General features: G+C 33.2%; 1 protein-coding gene across 5 annotated transcripts in view; it reads right to left on the bottom strand.

Moving 5' to 3' along the window:
- Nucleotides 1-26572, bottom strand: part of LOC128236006 (hemicentin-1-like) — a 90730-nt gene extending 64158 nt beyond the window's left edge. For all 5 annotated transcript variants that reach the window (XR_008261216.1, XM_052950789.1, XM_052950790.1 and 2 more), the window contains exons 1-4: nucleotides 26440-26572; nucleotides 12824-13171; nucleotides 7913-8245; nucleotides 7257-7550 (exon numbers count right to left, since the gene is read on the bottom strand). Coding sequence is in view for 4 of the 5 variants with exons in the window: in XM_052950789.1 (XP_052806749.1) it covers nucleotides 7257-7550; nucleotides 7913-8245; nucleotides 12824-13171; nucleotides 26440-26494 (1030 nt within the window). In the remaining variant the exon portion in view is untranslated. The remainder of the gene's footprint in view (nucleotides 1-7256; nucleotides 7551-7912; nucleotides 8246-12823; nucleotides 13172-26439) is intronic.
- Between the last annotated feature and the right edge of the window lie 670 nt (nucleotides 26573-27242).

The raw sequence follows: 27242 nt of genomic DNA, 5'->3' as shown, positions 1-27242 counted from the left end.
GTAATTAAGGTATAAGTTCCACTGCTGGAACATTATGATCTGCTTTAAGGAATACAGGTGGTAAAAAAATGTAACATTATTATGTAATGTAGTGTTTTGATGTGGGAAGGTTGAAATATTTGGTGCAGCTGCTAATCAGTATAGTCGTTGTTGAGATAGAGGGTTCACTGACTAAAATATTGTGTACACAAGGGGCATACGAACAATTTAACGTAATATTGTGTTATATTGTATCGTAATGACCTGGGGTGGTAATAGTGTAGAGTCTTGATGTATCCTTACCTCATACAGCATTGAACATGATACAAATCCGGTCGATTTTCAAAATAAGCTTTTTGTCTGGTCTAGATATTGGATCTTTTTTCTTGACCATGATGTGTTATGATTTTGGACATGTTTGTATCAGACGTATGCATCTCTGTTGCTCTTTGGTGATTTTGTTTCGTCACTTAAATGTCAGAATATGACGAACCTTATTCAACTTGTAGTTATAAATAAACTATAATACTCGTCGTGATTGTTTAATATATAGGGAATATTTTAACAGGACGCTTTTCTGACGTCCTTTATCACGTCGAGTTCGGATGAATCTTTGTACATCAAACAGGACATGATACAGGTCGTCAGAAAAGTGTCATATCGTAATATTCATTTGATTAAATTTCACCTTTGGTGATGTCTATGTTTGAACGCTCCATTGTTTAAACCAACGATAATGAAAAATCACGAAATTTACATTTCAGAAAAGACGTCACAAATCAATTCATGAGTTTGCGCATTTCCTTGAATATAACACACATCGGTAATTAAATACATACGCAAAATATTCTAAAGGAAGTATAGTACGTTCCTGCAAAAAATGTTACTGAATAGTTAGATCATATTGTAAAAACACTACCACTAGCACATGCTGCTATGCAGATACGAGTTTGGAAAGCGACAGTACCGTGATACAGATATTTCAATACAGCGTGCTGTATTTACACTTATGAATACGGAAAATGAAAAGGCACATAATAAATAAATATTAATATGTAGAAGATATGAACTATTTTAATTTGTTCTTCAATATTAACGTGTTTGGTACGTTATCTCTAAACAAATTTGCCTTGTTTAATAGCGTGATGTAAACTAAACGCACAAACAACTATGTTTATCAACCTTCTATACCCTGTTTGTAAATTATGTTGGACTTATTTATTTTAGCAGTGCAAATCTTAAAGTCTATAAAAAAAAAACGGAATAACATTGTATTTTTTTTTCAAGAATATGATCTAAACAATTGTTATTCAATTGTTGTATTAACAAAACGGCTTAAAAAGACAAAGATTTACTTAACCAAGAAAACAGTAAACGTGTATGCAATGTTTTTATCGCCATTAAATTTACATGTTTCTGTGTATTGATTTCAAACTGTTGCTTCAATAAGAACAGAACAATAAGTTACACAACATGTTACTATTTACCATATGATTGCGCAGTTTGCATAAGGCAGCAAAAAGGTTTAAACATGCTTATTGATCATACAAGTCAGAAAAGTGCAATTTGTTGTTCACTGAACCTTTATGACTCAGTAACACTTAAATTAAAGTTGAAGGTGACCTCTAAAGCAGTCCAGCCATTTCCAGTGTACAAACCGTCAGCGAATGCTGAATATTCAAAATCTTAAACAACTCACATTAGAGAATAAGACGTTTCTAAATTGATGTGCCCATTTTGATTGTTAAAGTCAGACTGACACAACAGCTCAGCGTCAGATAGATTCGCAAAGAATTGGCCGATAATCCACCCAGGCTAAAGAAATTTATCTCAAAATGTTTTGGACGGAATGTTACCGACATGAAAATAGGAACTATATCAATTTATATCAATTTTTTATTTTCGTTTTGGTATTGGTTCTCGATCACGAGATTGAAAAAAAGAAACGGCTGTGTTGGATATACGCCCGGTATTGGAGGCTTCATTAATACAGAATGTTTTGCGCTATGATAACCTAATTAAAAAATAATTTACTAACGTTACAAAAGTGGAACTGTTTTCATTTATTTTCTTGTAATTTTCACTATAGATTTTATCTAGTCTGAAAAAGAAAGAAACTTTTTAGATGAGTCAGGGTTACTATACCACTAGTAAATGTTCTACCCTGCTAGTTGATTTTACCAATTTTGATAGTGATTCTAAGGACAGTATTATTTAAAACCATATGGTTTACAGTGTATATGCACGCTCAGACCGGATCTAAGAACATGGTTTGTTCTTCACCAACCAAAACAAATCCCCATAAATTAATGCAAAATGAATATTTATGCATCGGTAGTTGTTAAGAGGTTTAGTTTTGATCAGTGTTTGTATTGTTTTCCTCTGCAATAGATTAAAAAGCAAAATCCTTGCTGATTAGCATTACTACTACTGAGTTTAAAAATACCTTGTCAACAAAATATTTAATCAGCTGAATTATTCTGCATTTCGCACCAATAAAAGACAAGAGAACACCATTGCACATTTTTGGTTGCTAATCGCAAATAAAACCAAATCGGTTAAATTCCTGTTACGGTGAATTTAACTGTAAATCTGAAATTGATTCTTAATTTGATAATTTATATCTGATATTTGAACACTAGCGACCTCATTTTTTACACACCGTCTTCTTTAAGATCCGTATGATTATTATGACAAGGTAAAGAGCAAGGTACAATGTATTGCAATATACAAGGTAAGGTTTGACCGAAAGTGACAATGCCAGTATCGTACAGTGAACAGTAAACAATGCGAATGTCAACCATTTACTGAAAGAAGGAAGTGGAAAAAAGATAAAACTGAAATTTCATTGTGCATTACTTTAGATAGTGTTTGTCATCTATATCAGGTTATTCAACTTATTGACACTCATGTTAAAAAGATCGAAATAACACATGCAAGTACTCGGAGTGTTTCAGTGCCAATTGTGGAGCACCATTAAACAAGGTGACTGTATATGGTTGCCGTGAGGCACACACAATAGCAGAACTAAAAGTCTGTACAAAATAGGTATGATAATACTGAACAACCCCGGATTGAAATCCGTTATACTAAAAGTAGGTGAAAACAGATGTTTCCTTTAGTTAAATGGAGGGGGTTCGAAAAGGAACTTCCCAAGGATTTGCAGTGGTTTTGCATAATAGGAGCCACATCAGCGTTCTATATTAGCTATTTAATTATAGAAAAAAAGGTGTAAGTGATGTGCAGAAAAAAACATAAGCACATTATGAAACTTTCTGACAGTGATTGTGGGCAATACGTCTCTGTCAAGTTTGTGGTTGGTTTATTATACATAATGCCTGATACATAATAGTCAAGTAGGTGTGCGGGATAAATGTCACTTTTTCCAGAACTATGAACAATGTGTTTTTCTAGTGCAAACAATAACTTTGATATTTTTGTATCCTATTATACTGATATTTGGTAACGGCGTTTGTCAGTTTGAAGGCGTAGTTTTGCTAAAGATTGATCGTGGGTTATTACTTCAATAACTTCAGAGTTGTGCCCTTTTAAACTAAAATATAAAACGTTTGTGTCTTGTGTAGTAAATAACTTTTATGATGTCGAGATCCAGTTTGATTATAGGGTATAACACATCAGTGTCTTCAGAAGTAAGCGCCTTTTAAATCATAATGCACTGGCACCTGGTTTACTTATCGCTACACGGTACAATAATTAGATCAATTTAAATGTTTATTCTCAGGCATTTAGCCATAGATGTTTTATTGCAGGTATGTATAATTTTTTTCTCGAAATAATAAACTGTTTGAAATTAAAAGTTTAAGATAAAAGTAATATAAATATGTTGGTGCATACATTCCCGGTTTTCTACTTATTAATAAAGCTACTTTTGAAAACTGTTCAGAAGTCAATTTTATTGACTGTCAGATGAAATAAAAAACAACAAAATAATTTGAAACGAATTCTCCTAAAATGAGAAAGCGTACACCAAGCAGTAAAAACATACCTGAATAGTACACAACATAATCAGTATACCAATGCTTAAGAAATAAGGACACGATTGGTAATATTATGAAAATAGCTTCTTTTGCTTAAGCATACATCTGTTATGTTGGTGTGCTTATTATTTATTTATTTTAAAAGACACAAACTACTATTTAAGGAGGCAATAAATTCGACCGGTGGAGGAGGTAAAATCGTCAAATGCAAATATTGAGTCAGAAAAATGTTCGGTTGCAAAGAAAGTGTCGGATTTATAAGAAAAAGCACCAATTCTGGACCAATTCTGGACCAATTTTATCTGGTTTAGGGATTTTGTCTTCATATTTTTTTAACATTGAATGCGCCCGGTATACGCCGAAAAGCATCTTTTTCAATTAGTATGCTCCTTTCGTATCATTACTCTAAGATAAAAATAGTGAACAGATTGTGGGTACCGATGCAGTGTTCACAAATAAAAGTGTTGATTTTATCCACAAGTTTACGTATGTTCTCGGCAAATGGTATTTTTGTGCATGTTGTAATTGTCCTTGCATGTATATATTTCTAATTTTAAAACTTAATGGTTATCACTCGATTGTTTCCTACTCAAGTTTGCGTCATTAACTCGCCCTTTTGTTATTACAAGAAAATTAAGTTTGGTGAACCTGTAATCAAGCCCCTGCCTCTTTACAATAGTGTAAGTGTCTCTAACCGTCCATATCGACATCGATATAGAGAAACATCGAGAGATGTTTATATACAAATAGAACGAATAAATTTGAGACTGGAAAACATGTTTGACATAATCCTACTCTACTGCAAATACCAGTATTTGGTTGAACAACTATACAGCGTTGTATTCTTATCAAAATATTATTGTTTTAAAAAAAATAATGGAGCAGCACAAATACATCCTGTTTACTATCAGACAAAACGTTGTTAATATGACGTCCCCGTGTATATCACAAAAAAAAACGGTTAAGGTTTCAGGGGTCGTCACCAGCAGCCAATTGTATAAAACTGATTATCTTTTTTATTTGGAAACAAAGTCAGAATAATTGTCAGCATAATATGGAATATCATGAATAATTATACGCCATATATGGCTACAAACTAGGTCGAATATTAAGAAAACCTTTTTGTGATAGAACATACATTGGTGCATATGAGACATATCTGGTTAAAAACACTGTCATTAGGTCAACTTTTCGGAAAATATTATGTTTTAAGTTTTTTTACTCCCTTTACAAATTCATCAGTGTTTATCTTTTCTCGAGAAATTTAGTCAGAATATTTCTCAGCATGATATTGAGGACCAGTGTGCATATAGGTCATCTCGGGTCAATCAATAAGTCACTAGGTCAAACATAAAGACATTGTGGTAAAGTTTCTTACACATTTCATAAGTCTGACAGGGTCAGCAGCATTTACTTTCCCTCATTCAACATGATACACCCTGCTGCAAATCGCATTTGTCAAAATCAAAAATCTGATTTTTATTCAATTTCTGCATAACCTCCTGCTATCATTACTTCAAGATGAGATTTACGTAATATTACTGTCACTTTTTAATTTGTGCATCAAAAGATACACAAACTATAAAAAATATTTTTGTACATGTTTGTAGGTATATTCATTAGCTTGTCAAATTCAGCCGAACTGCTTGTTATATGAATTTGTTTCAAGATTTTTAAGTTTAATAACATACGACAAACGCCTCCCTTTCTCTCGCTTGACGTAATAAGTCAGATAACAAAAATGTTTTCAGCAATAATGGTTCAAGCATAAAGAGACAGCGCCTATGTTAATATTAATTATGTTGTATATGTTTTATCTGAAATAGTCTTAAAACGTATGGTACTACTAGTATGTATCACATTTTTACAGGGTTTTCGCGATTACTTGTAGAACGCAGCGATAATCAAGCTGACTAATAGGTCGAGGTTTACTCTTCAGAGTTTCCAATTTACAAAACATAACAAAAGTGGAAAATTCATCAAGAACGATGAAGTAATTCCATACACTCTTTATACATTTCGACATTAAGAATTAATGTAATTGATTATTTTAGAATAGCAACGGGCTTTGTTTGCATCGGTTGCTTTTATTTATTTAAACTGGGAAATTTAACACATGGAAAGGATTATTCGTAAATATATTTGATAAGTATTGTGAAACGCACATGCTTATATTAGCAGTGTTATCCCCATAGAAAGAAATTAAAGGGAAAATTAGCAAGTTCTCAACACATTAGTATTTGTTTGTTATTGGATTACACCAAAATTACTATTTATTTAACTTGACGGTAAATTCACTTCATCGTTGTGACGACGTCGTCAAGTTTCATGATAGAAAAAAAATACAACTGGGTTAACTGGATAAACTTAAAAATATAGGTAACTTACAAAGGAAGAAGCCTATGTATTTAAGGGGTTAACACATGGCAGAGCCGGGCCGGACCGTTGTGTGATAAATGACACTGGTGCTCATAACGGTCCTTGACGTCTCCGCCACGTATTAACTCCAAATAATACGATGGAAAAGGACAAGTCCATAACCTACTTCTTAAGACAATTAATACCACAGAACTCCAGTTATGTCTGAAACACATTTCATATCTGATATTACACGGAAAAGTTAATGCATGGAATTGATGTTGCAGAATAAAATATCTAAGATTTACAATTAGTTTTGCATTTATCATGCGTTTAAATGAATTTACTTATTTAAGACGAAAAGTAAATATAAACATTTTGCTGTATTGGTTAGATAATTTAATTTGTTTAATACATGTTCATTACGTCGTTTTGAGTACGTATTAGCCCATGTCAGAAAATAAATTATTTATAATATACTAATTTCTCACATTTAATAAAACAAATATCATGACATATCTTTTACCGATAACACTGAGCACGTTTTCTTATACAGCAACTTCAACTTCGAATATTTCATGACAAAAAAACAAAACATTTATAAGTGAAAATATATATTTTATACAACACACCATAACATCGCTTGATCTTTATTAAAGTATGCTTTTGATATCAAAGTTTCCGGTCAGAAAGTTGAATACATTTTAAAGTATGCAATTGTTTGAAGAGGTGAGATAGATATTGCCCATATTCAGTTGTAATATAAATGTCCGAAAATGCAGTTTAAACGAATACATGTTACTATATTTTTAATTAAAGAAGCACGGTTAGTACACAGTTGTTGTTATAGAATGTTTATATGGACATGCACATGTTTTCTATCGTATAGTACACTGTTTTGTTGCACTAAGTCTCACTTACATAGAACTTGAAGAGTGATGGTTTTTGCTCTTGTCTTATCAACCGCCGTCCCTCCAGTAGGTGACAACGTGTTCATGGCTGTACATGTAACACCTCCGGTGTGTGTTTGCAGCACGCTGGCCAGTTGGAGCGTGGGGCCACTATGTGAGTCTCCATCAGGGTACGTCCAGATGTAAGTGGGGGGTGGGTTCCCCGTGCTGCTACAGGTAAGTGTTAGAGGACGTCCAGATATTACCCGCACTTGGGAGGTAACATCGGCATTCTTGTACGATACTTTCGGAGTTGACGGGTCATCTATAAATATAGCTGAAGTATTATACAGTAGATACACATTTGGGAATGTCGACTATAACCGGCAAACGTGCAATCAAGTCAAACATTACAAACATTTAATCCATGTAAAAATATACTGGAGGAATTCGGCAACTTGTATGCAGCCGTAAGCTATGTAACACAGGTCCTGTGTGTGTGTGACTATAATTGGAAAGCATACAACAAAGATGACTAAAATTAAAACAAAAACATAGTTACACAAAACACCTAAGACAACACTGTAAAAATACAGCTAAAACCCGCCAATGTTTGCCTAAATACGCACGACCTGTGTTTTGCTTTGTTACAGAAAGTGACTAAAATTATCAGCAATTATTACTTACACTGAACATCTAAGAAAACGCTGACGGAGTATACCCAGTCCCCGCCGTTGTTCGCCCTGCAGTAAACGCCCACCTCATGATCGTTTCTCTGCACAGTCAACGTCAGTTTACCGATAGTCACAATCAGAGAACCACTTGGGATGGGGTATGTTTCCTTCCCGGTAGTAATTTCCGTGTCATCCGCTCTGTTCGGTGTACCGTTATCCTTGTACCACTCGACGATGGCCTGGGGGTTTCCGACAGATGTCGCACACCGGAATTGCCTTGCCGTGTTGTCTATGACAGAGAGGGAACGGACCGCCGGGAAATCCATAGACACCGCAGTTATGCCGACTGTAAAAAAATAACTTCAAATATGAAGCTGCATAGTGTCATAACATAACGTACAATTTTTCGGGTCGAATGTGAAACTACATGTTTTTCATTACAATTTACATTGTGGACGCAACATAATAACGGTATAATTATGCTCACGAAATGACAATAGTATAGTCCCCCAAATATAAGTGTAACACAACGTTTTTACAGGAGTGTGTGACCACAAAGATCACATATGCACTGCTTTAGAACAGAAAAAACATCGAACACATGTAACTTAATGTTCATAATGAATAATATAACGCGAGCAAATGTAGTTTTCGCAAAGGCATTGTCTCTTTTTTCTCATCCAAATAACCCAAGAACACAATTTTATAGTAAAACCTTCACGATAATAAAGAAATCCATGTGTTACAATTGAATTCCGAAAGTACCCTATTATCCTTTTCCCAGACTATTAAGTGTAGTACTACAAATGCTTGCATTGTATGCAATTTAAGGGCATTGTATTCAGTTTACTTAAGCAAATCGTTCTTTTTTCATGAGACTACGTCAAGATAAAGAGTAAAATGTTCTACAGCGGAACGCGCACATTTACGTCGACCTCAGCTTACAATAATCAAAACGTTTGCTTGTAAATTGAACAATTTTAATGAATGTCCAATTTATTTTTACTTTGCAGACACAGATACATTTGACGTATCAAAATTAAATGGTCCTTGGTCGACATTTAGAGTTTGGCCGAAACAGTGTCCAGGATTGTACATTATACAGGAGGGAATAAAAATATAAAAATCATGTATGTCTGTAAAAAATGCAGCATAATACAGCATCTCAGAGGAAAATATTTCCAGGCTTTGTTTTAAATTTACCTTTGCTTTATTACATGAAAATCAGTCAGTTTTCTAGCATTAATGTTAATATGCGTGATTCATCTCATAAGTTATAGGATATACTTTCACGAGCCTATTGCATCGAATTCAACTGAATATTTGCCAATGTTTAATACGTCAAGAAGCAAAATGATACATTCTCTTTGTTTGTTTTATTTATCAAGTAAGAAAAGTACAATGAACTTCTAAATCATTTCAATTTTTAAGCAAAGCAGATACAGCCAGCAGGAACACATCACTGTCGTCACATAACATTTGCTTAATCTGCGCAAAAGTGTCTCTAAAACACTAGTGAATAGTCTTTTTCAATTATTAACATTTATTGATAATATAGATTAAACTGAAATTAATTTCAAGCAACCATAATATTATATTATAGTGTTTTTGTGTGTTATCTTTTTTAATCGTTTAGGCCAAAACATGTTTGTTCAGGGTAACATCCCCAAATCTAGGTAGGGTTGGTAGGTTTTTAAAAAAAAATCAAATACACGGTATGTCATGGAGGTAAGTTTCGTTCAAAACAGACTTTCTTTCAACCGATGGGGGTAAAACTCCCCTTTTAGCTTTAATTTTTATTTAAGTGACACTTGGAGATGTGACGAGGTCAAGCCATAATGCAGCCATTATAGGGTGCGAGCAGACCTTTATAAACTCAACAACAACAGTTTCCCTAGCCAATTTGCCCAGGGTATCATATAGATTATGGTACACTGGGGTGCCGAGGATGCTAGAATAAGGCAGATAAGAGTTAAAGAATTTATGAGGGTTATAAAGTTGACCGGCTCTTTAATAAGTTTGTTAGAAAATTTCAGATTTGTACGATTTAAGAATTATCCTTAATTGAGCAGAGCTCTTAGAGAAACTTACGTTGATATAGTACTGAAATCTCAAATCATTTCTAATAAACTTCATCTTATAAATCATGTCTCTGTGCAAACTATAATTGATCTTTAATACGAAATCAATTAAAGCCACATCCACATCTTTATTACTTTAACGGTTTTTTATTTGTTCTCATAACAGTGTTTAACACAAGTTGGGTGTGAAATTTAGGAAAGGGACAAATAAAATTTAATATTAATTACTGTCGCTATCATTTAGTACCGGTCTTTTGCGATAACAAGTCAAACAAATATTACAGAGACAGCGTAAAAACATTAACCTCAAACGAATGGATATAGGAGCATATTTTCAATATTCAACATTTTAATCAATGATTTCCACGTCTCCGGATTACCATGATCATTACACTTTTATAATTCAAAACGAAGTTATTTAGTTGTGTTCTACGGAATAAATTATTAAATGAAAAGGGTTGCAAATGCATGTATTCATGGTGGCTTTCTGGACTTCTATCTTGTGTATTGTCATTTAGACAGGTATACCGCTTATTTTATAGCACTTTAATGTTATGTCATTTCGACACGTTATGAACACCAAGTGCACTTGTTAACAAAACATGCTTAAAAAATTTCCTTTTAATGAATTTTTGGCCATATAAAAAATAGTATTTCAAAACAAGTTGAGTTGCGTGCAAAAGTAAAGACCAAAATGTATAAAAAATAATAAGAACTTAGGCATTACTAATGAACATTCATAGCCCGTATTTATTTCGAATATTGCCAATTAAGCTTAAAACATTAACATTTTATAAGCAAATAATTACTTTTTAACTGTCTCACATCGAGTATCATTCTTTCAATCAAATAACAATGAAAACAGAAAACTGCATTCAAGCCTAAATCACAAAATATTTTCAGATCGAACAAAGGAGCGAAATAGTTATCGAATATGATTTTACTTTAAATTACAAACTTTGTTGCACATGTCATACCCGAAGTGTCATAACCCTGCCACCTGCTGTGAAAACGTTGCATGATGTGCAATGAAACCATTATCATACAGTTGTGTACACAATTTCTGGGCATCGATTTTCTACTCATTTTACACAAATGTTCAAAAAGAACCAAAATATTTTTTAAAATTCATTTTTTTCGATAAGTGCAATTGAAAGAGAAAATATATCTTCACCGTTATCCGCTGAAAGCTAAGGGGTCGGATTTTTATGAATAACTTATAAGCAGCGAAACAAGTTTAGTACCTATTTTATTTAATGTAACTTTGGGTGACCAACAAAACCCTAAAAAATGAAAAAAAATGTATAAAGCATACAATCAAAATAAAAACGTCATCTTCAAGGGCAAGAATTATCCTAACATATATGTCGGAAGTAAGTTGATATATTGAACGAATAATTCGTGAGAACTGTTTAACCATTTCTTGTCTATGACAGAGACGGAACGGACCGCCCGGAAAGCCATAGACACCGCAGTTATGCCGACCGTAAAACATAACTTCAAATATGAAGCTGAATAGCGGGCTTTAGGTTAATAACAACCAATAGCTATTGTCATTACAAAACGTACAACTTTTTGGGTCGAATGTAACACTACATGTTTTCCATTACAATTTACATTGTGGACGCCACATAATAACGGTATAATCATGCAAACGAACGGATTTCCGCAATAATGCGAAATGACAATGGTATAGTCCCCAAAATATAAGTGTAACACAACGTTTTTAAAGGAGTGTGTGACCACAAAGATCAAACATGCATTGCTTAAGAACAGAAAAACATCGAACACATGTAACTTAATGTACATAATGAACAAAATAACGCGAGCAAATATAGTTTTCGCAAAGGAATTGTCTCTATTCACTCATCAAAAAAACACAAGAACACAATTTTATAGTAAAAATATTAAAAAAAGGACCAAAATATTTTTTAAAATTCAGGTTTTTCGAAAAGTGCAATTGAAAAAGAAAAAATCTTCACCGTAATCCGCTTAAAGCTAAGGGATCGGATGTTTATAAATAACTTTTAAATAGCAAAACAATTTTAGCTCCTTTTTATTCAATGTAACTTTGGGCGACCAACAATACCCTAAAAAAGGACCAAATGTAAAAATCATACAATCAAAACGAAGACATCATCTTCAAGGGCAAGAATTATCCTAACATATATGTCGGAAGTAAGGTAATATGTTGAAAGAATAATTCGTGAAGACTGTTTAACCATTTTTTCCCTATACAACTCTATAGGCACTTTTGCTTTACTGGATTTCTCCATAGTTGGCAATGCCACGTATTGTTTATTTTTTATCAGGATACTTCGAGAAAATAAGACGTCATAGCAAATGTTTACGTTACTCTGGATTAAACTTAGTACATGTTTTTTACTTCAAATAATAACTGCATACATTTTATAAAAGCGTCATATAAAAAAAGTTCCAAGTAACTTTCGCGGATATCAACGCTTAAAAGAATAATTCCTAATCCGAATGCAAGAATAATAATTCAAACATTAAACCGTAATAATCATAAACGAACAGTTAGTATTCTTAGGATTTAGTTATATTAATTGATATCAAGAAAATGGATAATTACCTCTTTCATATTGAATTAGAAACTATTCGTTTGACATGTTATCATAATATCATTATAATAAATGAATATAAACCACGGGAACAATTATTGTATTCTAGCTGGCATTCTGATCTGTGTTTATTCCCTCATACACGCACGTATATGATGTTATTTCACTTACCTGTCACAAAGAAAGTTACTTTGAAAATAATATTAATTTTCCCATTTGTGATACGACTATACAACATATCGTAACAACGACAATACATACTTGTAACGACGATTGTTTTGTCACCACTGTTGTCGTTTGAATCACCTGCTGGAGGTAAACAGAACCAAACGTCCCCGTTCATGTTTCTGGTGACGGTCCGGATTACACAGACGTACTCCCTTCGACTAACACAGGAACAGCTAAGGTAGGATGGCGGTGCGGGGTCGGTGGCACAGCCTAATGGGCCGAACCCTACCGCGGTTATTATTTTAGTTAATGACAATAGCCTTACATTATACGAAACATAGTTCACATCGGTAGACGTAGAGCACGTCAGCTGCAGGGATGAGTTCTCCTGGACTGTGAAACCTCCGGATGTACCGTTCCCTGACAACGTTACACCCATAGCTGAAAAACGTGTAAATTTTCATCAATTTGATATATTTTAAATAATTGATAAGGTTTTTAAAGAATTATCATCAAAATATTTGAATCAATTAATTGTCTTAAAGCTGCCATAAAAGAAAGATGGTGGAACTTGAATGTGAAGAAAATCAAAAGAAATTAAATTGTTTGAAATCTGTTTTCCCTCGTGGATATTTCACATCGAGACTTTGTGAAATTTTAACAAACTTATTATTTGTTTTATGTCAACTTTTCCATATGCACGCAGTAGCACTCAGTTGTACCTTTGAACTTATCCTCGTTTCAAACAAAAACGAATAAAAGTATATGCGTCCGCAGCACGAAGAAAAAAACACACAACACATATGATCTGATCCATTACACGCCGAGTAATCATTGGAGCCATAACATTTTGTTATGTGTTGAAAATGCTCCAACGCGTCTTCCGTTATAGTGCCAATGAGTGGATTATGGATGTAAACAGTGAGTATGGTTTCTTATTTTCATTTTTAGAGGTTTATGCGAGTAAATTTAAAAAAAATGGAGAATGTAGTTCCACATAGGAATGGCCATGAGTTGTTCTTAAGGTAAAAGTTCTGAATAAAATTTAATATCTTATCGTCTAGAACTTGCATAACTTGCTAGACGTTAGTGTTGACAACGTAAAAATCTGGATTTTCGTGAGAATTGTTCACATACCTTAGGTTTAAGCATTTTCTTTACATGTGTGTGGCTTTTTTATTGACAAAAGGTTGCCGCGTTACAAATTTTAGAACTTTATTTGTTATACTTGCTCGATTTTCTGAACGTTGTGGTGCCAATGAATAGGTTGTGGTGCTCATGAATAGTAATTTAGTAGGAAACGAATTGTGAACAAACTGAAGTAATTTCATAACAAGAAAATTAACAGTAAACTGAATTAATATCATTTTCGATCTTTTTAAAGTATGACCTACTACACCTTCGCGGACTTTAAGGTTCATTTGGTGTCTAATAAATTTATATTTAATAGCAAATGGTCGTCGTAATCCTTATTATGTATTTCCAGGTATTTTAAGGCAAAAATCTAACGATTGTGTGTCACATTGGTGGAAAAGGAGGCGGGGCTATTCATGTCGAGAAAATAAATCACTCAGTAGCTCAAACTTTGCAAGAAAAAGTATTTTACAGTCATTCACCTAAATAAACAAACACTCCCTTGCCATCTCAGAAAAAAATATTCCTCCCTTGCAGCATTGGAAAAAAGATAGTTACTAAACGAGCACGGTTTCTATCGCCGATAATACATGCTGAATTATCTACCCACAAAAGAAAAATCATCCAATGCAAACGAAGGAATATTTTTTTTGAGATGGCAAGGGAGTGCTTGTTAATTTTAGGTGATTGACGGTAAAATACCTTTTCTTGCAAGCTATGCAAGTTCTAGACGATCAGATATTAAATTTTATTTAGACCTGTTACCTTTAGAACAACTCATGGCCATTCCTATGTGGAACTACATTCTCCATTTTTTTTATTTACTCCTATAAACCTCTAAAAATGAAAAATAAGAAACCATACTCACTATTTACATCCATATTCCACTCATTGGCACTATAACGGAAGACGCGTTGGATCATTTCCAAAACATAACAAAATGTTATGGCTCCAGTGATTACCCGGCGTGCATTAGCCAAACGGTTCATGATTCACAGACCAATGTTTTTAATATTCTGAATGTACTAATAACAGGTGGTCTTTTTAATAGTCTTAAAATACATATTAAACGACGACAAATAAAACACATCGAAACATCTTCCAAACTGATAAGTGTTGACTAAACATTTATTTACTATAGAAATTAGCTCCTTAAATCACTAAACACAATCTTTAGTTTTCTGCAACAAAAATAAAACACAACAACATAGAAATGACTGCAATTTTACAAATACATTCTTACATGTTAACACAATTCTATTTGTTTTCATCTTATTCTTTCACGCTATCAATACCATTTAATATTGTATTCTTGAAGTTTGACTGTGAATTAAGTTTTTCAAAGTTGAAATAAGGGGAGGGGGTGCACATTGTCTTATTACGCAACACCATTTGCTCCATGTAACTGGTGAAATATAACACAAATATAATACCTGTCGTATTCGTTGATAGTTTCTGCCCAAAATGGTTATGGTTTCTTAATTTATAGTTACCATACACACGCAACTTTACATGGCAAATTGTATGCCAACCACATCAAACATTATCAATTCGCCACATAATTAAAACACATTGTTCAACATGATGAAATAGACAACAATTGGTTATGGTCCATGATGAAATAGACAACACTTGGTTATGATTATCTTAAGCTTTATTTTTAATACTTTTCACATTTTCCTTTGACTTTCTGAAATATGCCTTAGAATTTGGCAATTCACTATGGTCTAACTTCTCTTTCTGTTTGATTTCTTACATGAATTTCTTATTCTAACAGTTTTTTTTCATATTCGCTACTAGCTTGAACCATTTGTTTCTACATTTATTTAAATATTTAAATGTGTATACAAATCAGACTTATAATCTTTGAATAATCATGAAATAAATATTTGCTTACATAATGGCTTGATATGACTATATGCAGATCTTTCTTAAATAATATCAAACAAAGAGTATCAATAATCTCACAAAGCTTAGACTGTTTACAAATTCACCAATATTTTCAGATGTCTTTGCGTTATTAGAGACAGTAAATATTCTCTGTGTCACTTTTTATCAAATAAGCTACAAACACACGTTCATTTTAGAAATTTCATATAAACTTAAAAGTGTTTCTTTTTAATTTATGCATTATTTAAATGTTTAGAATACCCTCTACATTTTCAGCGAATGGCCAGTAGTAGACTTACTCATTAAAAATGTCAACTATCGCGCGTGTTTAAAGGTCCGCTTTCTGCCACTCTTCCGATACACACTCATTGCGTAAGATTTTTTTGGTGACAATGTACCTGAAGAAATAGCTTAATGGTTAAGAAGGGCTCATTCGCAACGCTCACGCCGCCCATTCTTAATTATTTAGAATTTCCATCATATCATCTAACTATTACATATTAGGACCATTAAAATCAGTTCATAATAAAGTTATTTAAACAGTGGTCTCACAATATATTCATCTCATATTGACGAAATTATTATGATATAATTAAAACATTCCTTTTAACACAAAACTAATATATATATATAACTACTGCCCTGTGGATAAACAAATATGTTTTATCCAATTTTTAATCAGTCTGTTTTTAACTCATAACTGTATTATCATTTAGTCATAATGGGCGCAATATGTTCACTGTTTGCTATACTCTGCTTCAATTCAGTTTGAGTCCGTAACGAAATTGTGTTTCGACAATACCTAAAGCTCGTAATCAATGGACATGTATCTTTCTATAAATTTAAAGCTTTAGTTCTAGTTAGTTTACAAACAATCTACAGTCTGAGTCGAGCATTAGTATTAAGCTTTCGCATTTGATATAAGTTTGAGATTTTAATGTTCAGCGTGTTTTCCCAGATAAATAATTATGGAAGGTACGGTAAGTATTATGATCATATAGGTTATTGTCATGGTTCAATTTAATTGCTGTTTAAATATGTCATAGTGCCAACAAACCACCTCTGTTAGTATCACATCTACAGGCAATTTCGTTTTCTTAGGTTCCAATCATTGTTAATTTAGTGCAAACATTTTCTACAGGCAATTAGGAATAATGTTGCCAACCCCATAGTCCAACAGCCGTGTTCCCTTTGATAATTTTGTAAACTGCATTCGGCTCTGAACACTCTCTTATTGCCACTGTAGTTCAGAAACCGGTATGTAGCGTAATGTGAATATAAGATCAATTGGTTTGAACAAAAATTATTTCATAAGAGCAGTTTTAGGATGCACAAAGTTAAAGAATAATCAATAAAAACGATTTTTATGAGGTAATAGTACATGCAGGTAAAACAATGATATATTCACAAAAAACAACAACAACAGAATAATTTCGACAGAATTGAGAGAAAAGCTTGTTAACTTATATTATGCCTCGCTTCTGTCACTCTTTCAAGCTGCTTGTAATACTGTTATTGTTGTAACTATCTAGCTATTTGAAGATTTATGTTATCTTTCAATGTGATGTGATTTGAAAAGTGAATGACAAATATATGAAGTATGCGTTTGTTGTATGAAAGTAGCCAAAGGGAGTAACTACTAAAAGAGCATGAATAGGGGGAAGAAGAAGAATAGGTCAAGAAAGTTGTAGTGTCAGGGTTGTTTAAATTAGCTTAAGGAGATCAAAAACGTTTAGTTTACCGAATGTAGTAAGGAAAGTGATAAAACGCCTAATAGCAGACAATTGGTCGAATAGATGATGCCCTTGTGCATGATATAGGGGACAGATAAAGAAAAAATGTTAGTTGTCCATCATTTCACAACTTTGGCAATTTGGACGTTTGATGATTTTATTTATAGAAGAAATGTTAAGATTACTACTGTAACAATGCACTCCCAGCCTTGGATAGATAAAACTCAATTTGCGTTCACTTTCATAGTAGAAATAAGAAACTTTTATTTTTGTTAAGACTGTACTAAAAGGATGAGGAACCAACTGTTTGCGGAAGTGCATTTCATGAGAATATTGTAGTTGGCATAAATGAATTCGATAACAATGGAGTTTTACAAGACATGTTACGAACAGAATCCCGAAGATTGTAGGAGGCTGTAACACCTACTCGGGACGGAAAAAGTAAATTGAAATAGGCTCGCGAAAGAAGATGAAACATCTTGTAAAAAGTAGGAGTACATGTTTACTCTGTCTGTCCTTCAGATATTTTAGGCATGTTTCAATATACAAATTTGAAATGGAAACAAGTCGTGTTGCTCCGGAGATGATCCGCGCTGCCTCATGCTAAACCTTCTTAAGGTATTTTTTTCAGTTTATGCAAGATTGTCCCAACCACATCTAAATAGTACAACAATTGCTGAATAAATGCTTTATATCGAACTATTTGTGATTTGGGATCCAGGGCGTATCTAAATGAACCTATGTAGTAAATATGTTGCAAGGCCTTTGGTTTGACGGACTGAATATGCTCATGCTATGCAGAGGGTGTGAAGTCTATATGTTTATCAGCAGATACTTCCTCATTTTGAACATTACCCATAAAGATAAATGGATGTGCATGTCTATTTGATTTAATAGAGATGAGAAGAGGTTCGGCTTTCGTCGGAATGAAAGATAGATTTAAGTCCTGTTTCAATATACAAATTTGAAATGGAAACAAGTCGTGTTGCTCCGGAGATGATCCCCGCTGCCTCATGCTAAACCTTCTTAAGGTTGTTTTTTTCAGTTTGAGCAAGATTGTCCCAACCACATCTAAATAGTACAACAATGGCTGAATAAATTCTTTATATCTAACTATTTGTGATTTGGGATCCAGGGCGTATCTAAATGAACCTATGTAGTAAACATGTTGCAAGGCCTTTGGTTTGACGGACTGAATATGCTCATGCTATGCAGAGGGTGTGACGTCTATAAATTATGTTTATCAGCAGTTACTTCCACATTTTGAACAATACCCATAAAGATAAATGGATGTGCATGTCTATTTGATTTAATAGAGATGAGAAGAGGTTCGGCTTTCGTCGGGATGAAAGATACAAGCCACCTTTCTGGCCATATATAAATAATGTTCATGTCACCATTTAGTTACTGAGCAGCAAACAATGGGTCATCGACAATGATATACGTGGTTATATTATATACTCATCATGAATCCACAAGCAATACAAATGTCAACATACGGTTGTCCGTATTCAACTCCAGTGCAATACGGGCGTATTCCACTCCAGTGACGTCGAAGACGAGTGCGCATGCTACTTTCATTACTAGGTCATGGATCTATTTATATAATATGGAAAACCAAGTAAACATGTATAGTGAGCGGTAAATAAATAAATACGACAACGAGTTAAAACTATTGGAGTTGTGATTTATGTCTAAAAATATATCATAAAATCAATAGCTTAACGTTTTATACTAACTATGATTTAGATAATTAACAAAACAAAACAACAGGGGCTAACGACTGATTCTGAAGAGAAAGATGGAGTTGTATACGAACTAAATTGTGCTCAAGAGCCCCTACCATCTGGCTATGCTGAGACTCCTCAAAACGGCGCCAACTGTGGATCTAAGCAGCCAATTTTCATCATTGTTGATGAAAATGATAAGGAAATATTTATTAAAGACATGAGGAATCCGAACACAATGAAGAAAACTCTAACAGCGATTCGGCAATTTCAAAGGTCTGTATAAAATATTAAAATTTTGTTTTAGTCCAATATTTGTTAATAGTACTGGAAACTATATTAAATCAGTAGTTCAGTTTGATGTATTGATTTATTAAAATGATTCAAACGCTAGCTCCGCAAAGCTAGTCCATTTTCAGTTAAACAAGGGCATAACTCAACAAATAGTTTATCCAGAGTGATTGAACTTGCCCTTTGTCACTGTAAACTTGTGTACCAAGTTTCATATCGATATCTTGAAGGCTTTCCAAATGATAAAAGTAAATATTTAAGACTATAAAAATAACCACAACTATTACAACAATACAAAGAAATAAGTTTGTTTGTTTTTTTAAAAAGAAGAGAAGTGTAGAATGTTTCTTACAGGACAAATACATACATGTAAAACAGACCATTAAATTGTAGAACAGATAAATATTCTAGGATCTTGTTTGTGTTATATCTGATAAATATATAAATTAATAGAAATACAGCGTGAAAAAAATTGACACTGGCAAAAAGAAAACTAGTTTTGACCAAATTTTAACATAATTTTTATATGACATTAGAACCCAATGCAATTTAGCCAGAGAAATGATGATATGTGAATGTTTTATTTTGTATTATAATGCATATTTTTGAGCTGATGACATTTTCACAAAAGACATTAATATGTTTGTTTATTCTTGAATCGCGACAAGTATTGCTTTCTATATTGCAGATGGCTGACAGATTCCCCTCGATTGCAGTTCAGGGATATGCTAAACGTACCGGTGGCAGATTGGATAATTATATCGGATCTATTCGGAAAGCAGATGGTTCCGAATATTTACCGGAAACGCTTACAAGTTATCATAGAGAGATTATCCGGTATCTTAGGGAAAATAGCTATGCAAACAGTATGGTGCAGGACAAGGAAATCAGTAAATCAAGAACAAGTCTTGCCTCAAAAAAGAAAACAGCTGAAAATGAATGGCAAGGAAAATAGACCAAAGGTTTCCCACCTCATATCTCTAGATGAGGAGAAAACTCTGCGTGACAAAAAGTGTCTGGGGAATGAAAGCCCTCAATGATTTTGGACCAATTTTTCAGAATGCAACCCTAAACAACTGTCAAATCGTTGTTAACCATATGTACAGATCCTCACCTCAGACGCGTCGTAGGATCCGCGTTATTGACAGCGATAGCGATTAAATTATGCACCAGAATCACTCGAAACAACCGTTAAATCCATTTTGTTTGTGTTGCACTGTTACTAAATCTGAACAATATGGCTGACACACATGTTTTTCCCACGAAATGACGTCACCGTGTTTCGTTTGTTTTTAGAAATATTATAATTTCACTGGAATAAAACTTTGAAATAGCTTATTTATTTAGCTGAATATTCATTAAAGTCATGCTTATACTTTAAAGACAGTTCCTTGAGAAAACTAACGATTGGTCTTGTTCAAAATATGAAATTGTAAAAATGTATTCTTGCGCGCTAATTAATAGGAACAAATTTACAGCATAAAAATAGTCCGTTTTAAAAATGTTCTGAAATTGATTTTTTTTTTTAATGCAGACATGGGTATATAATAAAAGGGTTATTTGTACTGCGTTTTGATCCGGGAGGTTGTATTCGACTCTCGTGGATCTTTGCAGATTCGGCACTCCTCGTGAAATCCAGAATCTGCAAAAATCCACGAGAGCCGAATACAACCTCCCGGATCGAAACGCAGTACCAATAACCCCATTGTATCATTGTATCATCTGCAAAAAAGACTTATTGGTGATTTAATTTCACGAAATATATCATTTATATAGAAAAGAAAGAGTAAGATTCCAATTATTGGAACTCCGTCAGATATTGAAACCGTATTTGACATAGTACCAGACAAGACAATACACTGTTTTTTTCACTGATATAATCAGTAAGGCTTAAAAGGGAACCCGAAATACCACTTTCTCAATGTTGCCAGTCTTAAGAACATTTATTAGGTCGAAGACATATCGCCTGAAAATATTAAAATCTTGCAGGGAACGGATATCAGAAACACTAGGAAGATGTCTGTAAGATACAGTAAGAATGGTCTGTGATTAGAAAAAGTTATTCAAAAGATATGCCTTGTGAATGTTTGATTCGTAAGACGGTGCCATCATGAATGAGAGGGGGAATTGGCGTTGATACCGATGTAGGAGTAGTTATTTCTTAATAGTTTTCCTAAACTTTATAGAGGAGAAGGTATTATCCCGAAGTATCGAAGCAAGTTTTTCACAATGTGTTTGTTTGGCTAGTCTTATGATATGGTTGGCATTGTTACGTGTTGTCCAATAAGCTCGCAAGTGGTGTTCATCATAAGAGCGTCTGGCTCTTTAATATAATCTTCGTCTTTGACGGAGTAACGAATAAGTTTCGAATTTCATTATAAAACCATGGGATCCGGAGTGCGAATCGTTATAAGCTTTGACGGTATACATCTTTCGCAAAATATCAGTGGAATTATTAACCTGCATATCGATACTTGTGTGAAAATAGGAATTTCAGCCATAAGATGACACAAGCGATCGGAGTTCGGTATTGTTCCTAAGTAAAAAAAAATCAGATTTTCATTCAAATGATGATCCGACCGTTTAATTTAATTTTATTATACAAACAAGACAGTCAAAGGACGGCTATATTCCCCGCCGTTTTTTTTTTTTAGTGTATTTTGTTTTTCTCGCAACCTGACTGGTACGTTGAATCTGACCAAAATTATACACAACCACTGATCAAGAGTGGGAATATAGGAAATACAAGTTGTTTGATCGGTAACCTAATTATTCTTGGATATACAAATTTATTATAAAAGGATATTTGTTGAAGTTATGGATGTTGTGTTGTGTAGGTACGATCAATGTCAAGGTTATTTTGGCTAAAAAAGAAGGAAAATGAATCCTTGATTTATAACATCGATGAAATATCAAGCCTTAAGTAGTTTCGATAAAATGATACATATACATTGAGGTGACGTCATAACATTGTTTTACTGCTTTTGAAGAGAAAACACATTGTATAAATATATAATTACATTTTTGTCCATTGTTGTTGTTTTTTAAATATTAATCTTGTTGCACCTAATGATAATGCTTGATAAAGTCCGCTAAGTATCAATCTGTGCAACTTGTTTAACACTTTCAATTAACATTTATATCTTATCCTCTATATAGCATTGCTATAATATGGACCCGAAACTTCATGATGGATTACTGGCACAAATTGCAATTGGTTCGAGTTCTTGGATCAAATTCAGTAATTGTTGCTAAAAGTACATGAAATGTATAACGTCAGAAAATTCAGTAAGAATTGACATGTCTACACTGCTAAATTATGTTGTGATATTGCAGTTGTTTGAACTACTATTGACCAATTACACTAATTCAGTAAAATAGCAAAATCCATGGCAAGAAGTGGTCTGTATAGGGCAAAGGAATCACTCCAGAGTTTACCTCAATGTTTGTATATAAGTGGTCATTCATTCCTCCCTGGACGTGAGTGGACTGATGGATATGGTAATGGAAACATTTGTACCAATTAATATGGTAATCCATCAATGCAAAAGTGAGGTATAGCGCGGACACAAGCATGTGTACTCTGACCTTTAAATGTCTTGTGTTACCTTAACCTTTGAGGTATGAACCCGGGTCAAGGTAACTTCACATCGTCACAACGAGGACAACATTTGTACTAAGTAATATGGTAATACATCAATGCATAAGTTATGTATGGCGTGGTCACGAGCACGTGTACTCTGACCTTTAATTTTCTCGTGTGACCTTGACCATTGAGGTATGGACCCGGGTCAAGGTCACAGCACATCGTCTTAATGAGGACAAATTTTGTTCCAAGTAATATGGTAATGCATAAGTAAATTATAGCCCGGACACGAAATGTAACGGACAGACGGACGGACGGACGGACGGACGGAAGGAAGGACGGACGGACGGACGGAAGGACGAAGTGCATTCCCATAATCCCCTCCCCACTCCGTGGAGGGGGATTAAATATAGGGCAGTGATAGCAAACCAACTGATCCTGGAATGGCTCACAAAGACAACATTTAAAAAAAATTCTGATGATGAAACTAAGATTAAGTCGAGAAGATATTCCAAGTAAGGAAATGAGTAGTGCCACGATTGACTTCTGACAGATTGAAATGTTGACATACGGACTGATAATGATTAATTCAATTCAAAGTTTAAATCTCCTGTAATGACTACTTCTTTTATACCATTATCAACGGCCAGTGATATTGGGTTGGTAATGGATTCAAGTACACATATGGTGGAATTAGGGGGTCTGCAAAAATACATTCTACATCATTGACTTCAAGATCTCGTCGCTCTTATACAAATATGTCAGATTTAATGAAGACACCGACACCTCTATGGGGTCATTTAACATGTCTCTTCTAAAATGAGATGACAGACAGAAAAAGGCAACTCAGAATATTTAATGTTAGGCTCGAGTCATGTTTCAATTGAGGCTAATATATCAAAGGTATGTAAATCAGCATACAACATGTCTTTTTGCCGTAACAACTCTGCATATTGTAATATACTATACTTAAACTACAATAAACCGCAGTAGAGGCTTTGGAAGAATAGGGCGATAGAGATGATATAGGACTGGGATTTTCATGAACATTCCCACTAGAAAGGAATACAAGCATAGACAACCAATAAATGAAATCAAAATGAAATAAATGTTAAAAACCTTCTGCTTGAGCTTGAGTTTTAAATGGATATAAAATGTTTAACGCCAATGAGCACATTGTAGTACAATTACAGTTAACGTCAGTAAAGCTTTATATAAATCAGTATTTAAAGATAATAGCTTCAAAGAGTATATTTCATGTTATCGTTTTGTTAACGGACGTGACATAATAAATTAATCTTTATAAATGCGATTATTCCGACCACAAATATAATGTAATTGTTAAAGGAGTAACTACCTTAAGAAACTTGTTGAAAATGAGATACAAAGAAAATAATGCAGATGGGTTCTGTATGTATTTCATGCAACGTATGACAAATACGTTAAAACGGGAAATATTTAATAAAACATGTTTATATCACTATTGCCGCGGGATAAGATAATATCTCAAAGTTATTTTTACATAATAATTCAATGCGATCGGGTATGTGCCTTTAATGTGTCTTCATACGTGTACTCTTTTCTCCAGACAGGCGTTTTATTTTCTAGACTTACTTAATCCGATTAAAAATCTGCTATTAACACCATGTCAGTCTAATAAAAAAATGATTCTTTTATTATTGATAAGATGCAAACAAATATTTTAACAGAATGTAATCGGAAATGAAATTGTTTTTTTTTGTTTGTCATAAAAAACCCCAAAAAACATTGAAATATATAAGCTAGAAAGTCATTTTTCCAAAAATAATTACATAGAAAATACATGAAGACGCAAGTGCACATATATTATTAATACACTAAAAGAAATATCTCCAATTTGAAGTTCATAGATCTATAAACAATTTTGCACCGAGTAATATAAGATACATTATTAAGATATCTAACAATACAAGATATGGATTACGATCTTCTACGCAAGACATTTCCCACATTAGACGTAAAAACAATTCAAGAAGCACTCGTTCGATGCTACAGTGGGAACGTTTGGAACTTTTTACCAGAAGGATTACGTAAATCAAACATGGAAAAGACATTTTAAGCCTGCAGCAAGAAGTTCTTTATACATCATCAATTGCAAAAAAACATTGTAAGAATTGTATCCATATTTCCATGCATATAGTTTATACATTATGCATATTTCGAGTAAGGTGTTAATACATTGGTGACTGTCCTACTTACTCAGCTTAATTTTAATGAGATTTCTTGTTAACATTTAGGTACAAATTGATATATTGTTAGGTTTTGATGTGTTAAATTAATGTATTGCATTCATGTTTCTTTAAGTTTTCGTATTATATTTTAATACATAACCTTTAAAATAACATCAATTGATGCTTACGTTTTCATTCTAAGCATTTTTTCATGTCTAAACGATCATTTATTCCTGTTATGGGCCATGATGAAAAAAAAACTGTAATGATGCTTTTTATCTTTACGTATTTTCGCGGTAGTGAACTGTGATTTCTCATTTGTGTTTTATTATTGCATCACTTCCCTTAGTGTCATTTAATGTTTTGGGTGGGTAGGTTTTATGTTCTTATAGAAGGCCACATTGTAAATAATACGTTTGTTATGTCTGTTTATAATATGATTCCTATGTTTTATTGCGTTACCGTCTTTTCATTATTATTATCAATTAATATGTATATGTACATGAAAGTAAACAATGCATATCTAAATAATATTTATGCGAAAAGCTACAGAAAACAAGCTCAGTTTCTGTTACATTTTGCATTTTACAAAACTTAATATGCACTCAACAACAATTATAATCAGAAAACAAACTTGTCAGGTTTAGAATGTTAGAATAAAAATGATTGAATAGCACTATATGTATATTTCTAATTCATAGATTTATTATAACACCAAAAGTTATAGAACATAAATAGCTAAGTTGCAAGGTACAAAGTATATAACTTAGTGCGTCTATAACACAACAAGATAATTTCTTCACATAACAGCTTAACTACCTTTTGGTAAAACATCTGGATTACATACTGCAAAAAGTGTTTTTATTGAATCCCTTACACTTAAATAAAGAAAAATGTTTTTTTTTTTGTTTTTTTTTTATATTGTTGTCAATTATTTTGCAAGGTAAAACAGTCTTGTTCCTCAAAATATAAGATTTTACTCTTGTCTTTTCACTTCCTCGTTATGTTATAAAATACATCAACATGTAAATGCCTATCTCATCAGCGTTAAGCTTTCGATGTGGATCTACTTAAAAAGAACATAAGTATTTTAGGTTAAACGTCAACGTAAATATATCATAGGTGTTTTAATTCTCACCTAAGTTTGTTATCCAATACACAACCAGTATCAACTGTAAGTTTTGATTCAACATGACTGCATATACTTTTGTTCATAAACTATGACAAATGATCCTACAAATGAAGTGCACAATCAGGAAGTTTAAAACGCGGGTGTAGCTGATTTGATAAACCGATACTGTTAGATACATCTACTATGCACTTTTCAATAAACCTTTTTTAAAAGCTTAAGGCTAGGTTCAGATATATCGACAGTGTATTTCCTTGCAAGAAAGTAAGCATGTTGAAAGTGTTTATTATGAAGAAATTTTATATAACATCTCCGTGATTAGGAACATTTCTGACCAACACCAAACAAATATCGTAAAAAAAACCATTTAATTGTAATGCATCTGAACATTTTCAGAAAAAGTATAACAAAGGATAATCGTTCTTAATCGAGAATTCTTATGCAATTTTATATATGTTAGAAATGTCCCTATATAGGCACTTACAGAGCACTTTTGGTAAATAAGTACTTTGATGTGTAATGATGAGAAAAAATTCGGTATGAAATCATAAACTATAAAAACATACAAGTTAAAAACTGCTTCACATGCAGCAAGGAGAGTGCACGGCGAAAAACAAGATGGTTTGGTTTGTTTATATATAATCTGATTATTAATATTCCTTTTGTAGTGGTAGTACAGATATGCATTGTTATAAAGGGTCGAATATTTTTTGTTAATATCATACGTTGTGAATACTTAAATGAAGAAAACAAAAGAAACTTTTACTTGTGAAAAGAAAACTTTTAGATTTACTAACCGGTATAAGTTTGGC

This window comes from Mya arenaria, chromosome 5, assembly GCF_026914265.1.
Source record: "Mya arenaria isolate MELC-2E11 chromosome 5, ASM2691426v1".
Lineage (NCBI taxonomy): Eukaryota > Metazoa > Mollusca > Bivalvia > Myida > Myidae > Mya > Mya arenaria.
Note: the sequence above shows the minus strand (reverse complement) of the source record. Positions and strands in the feature narration are given on the sequence as shown.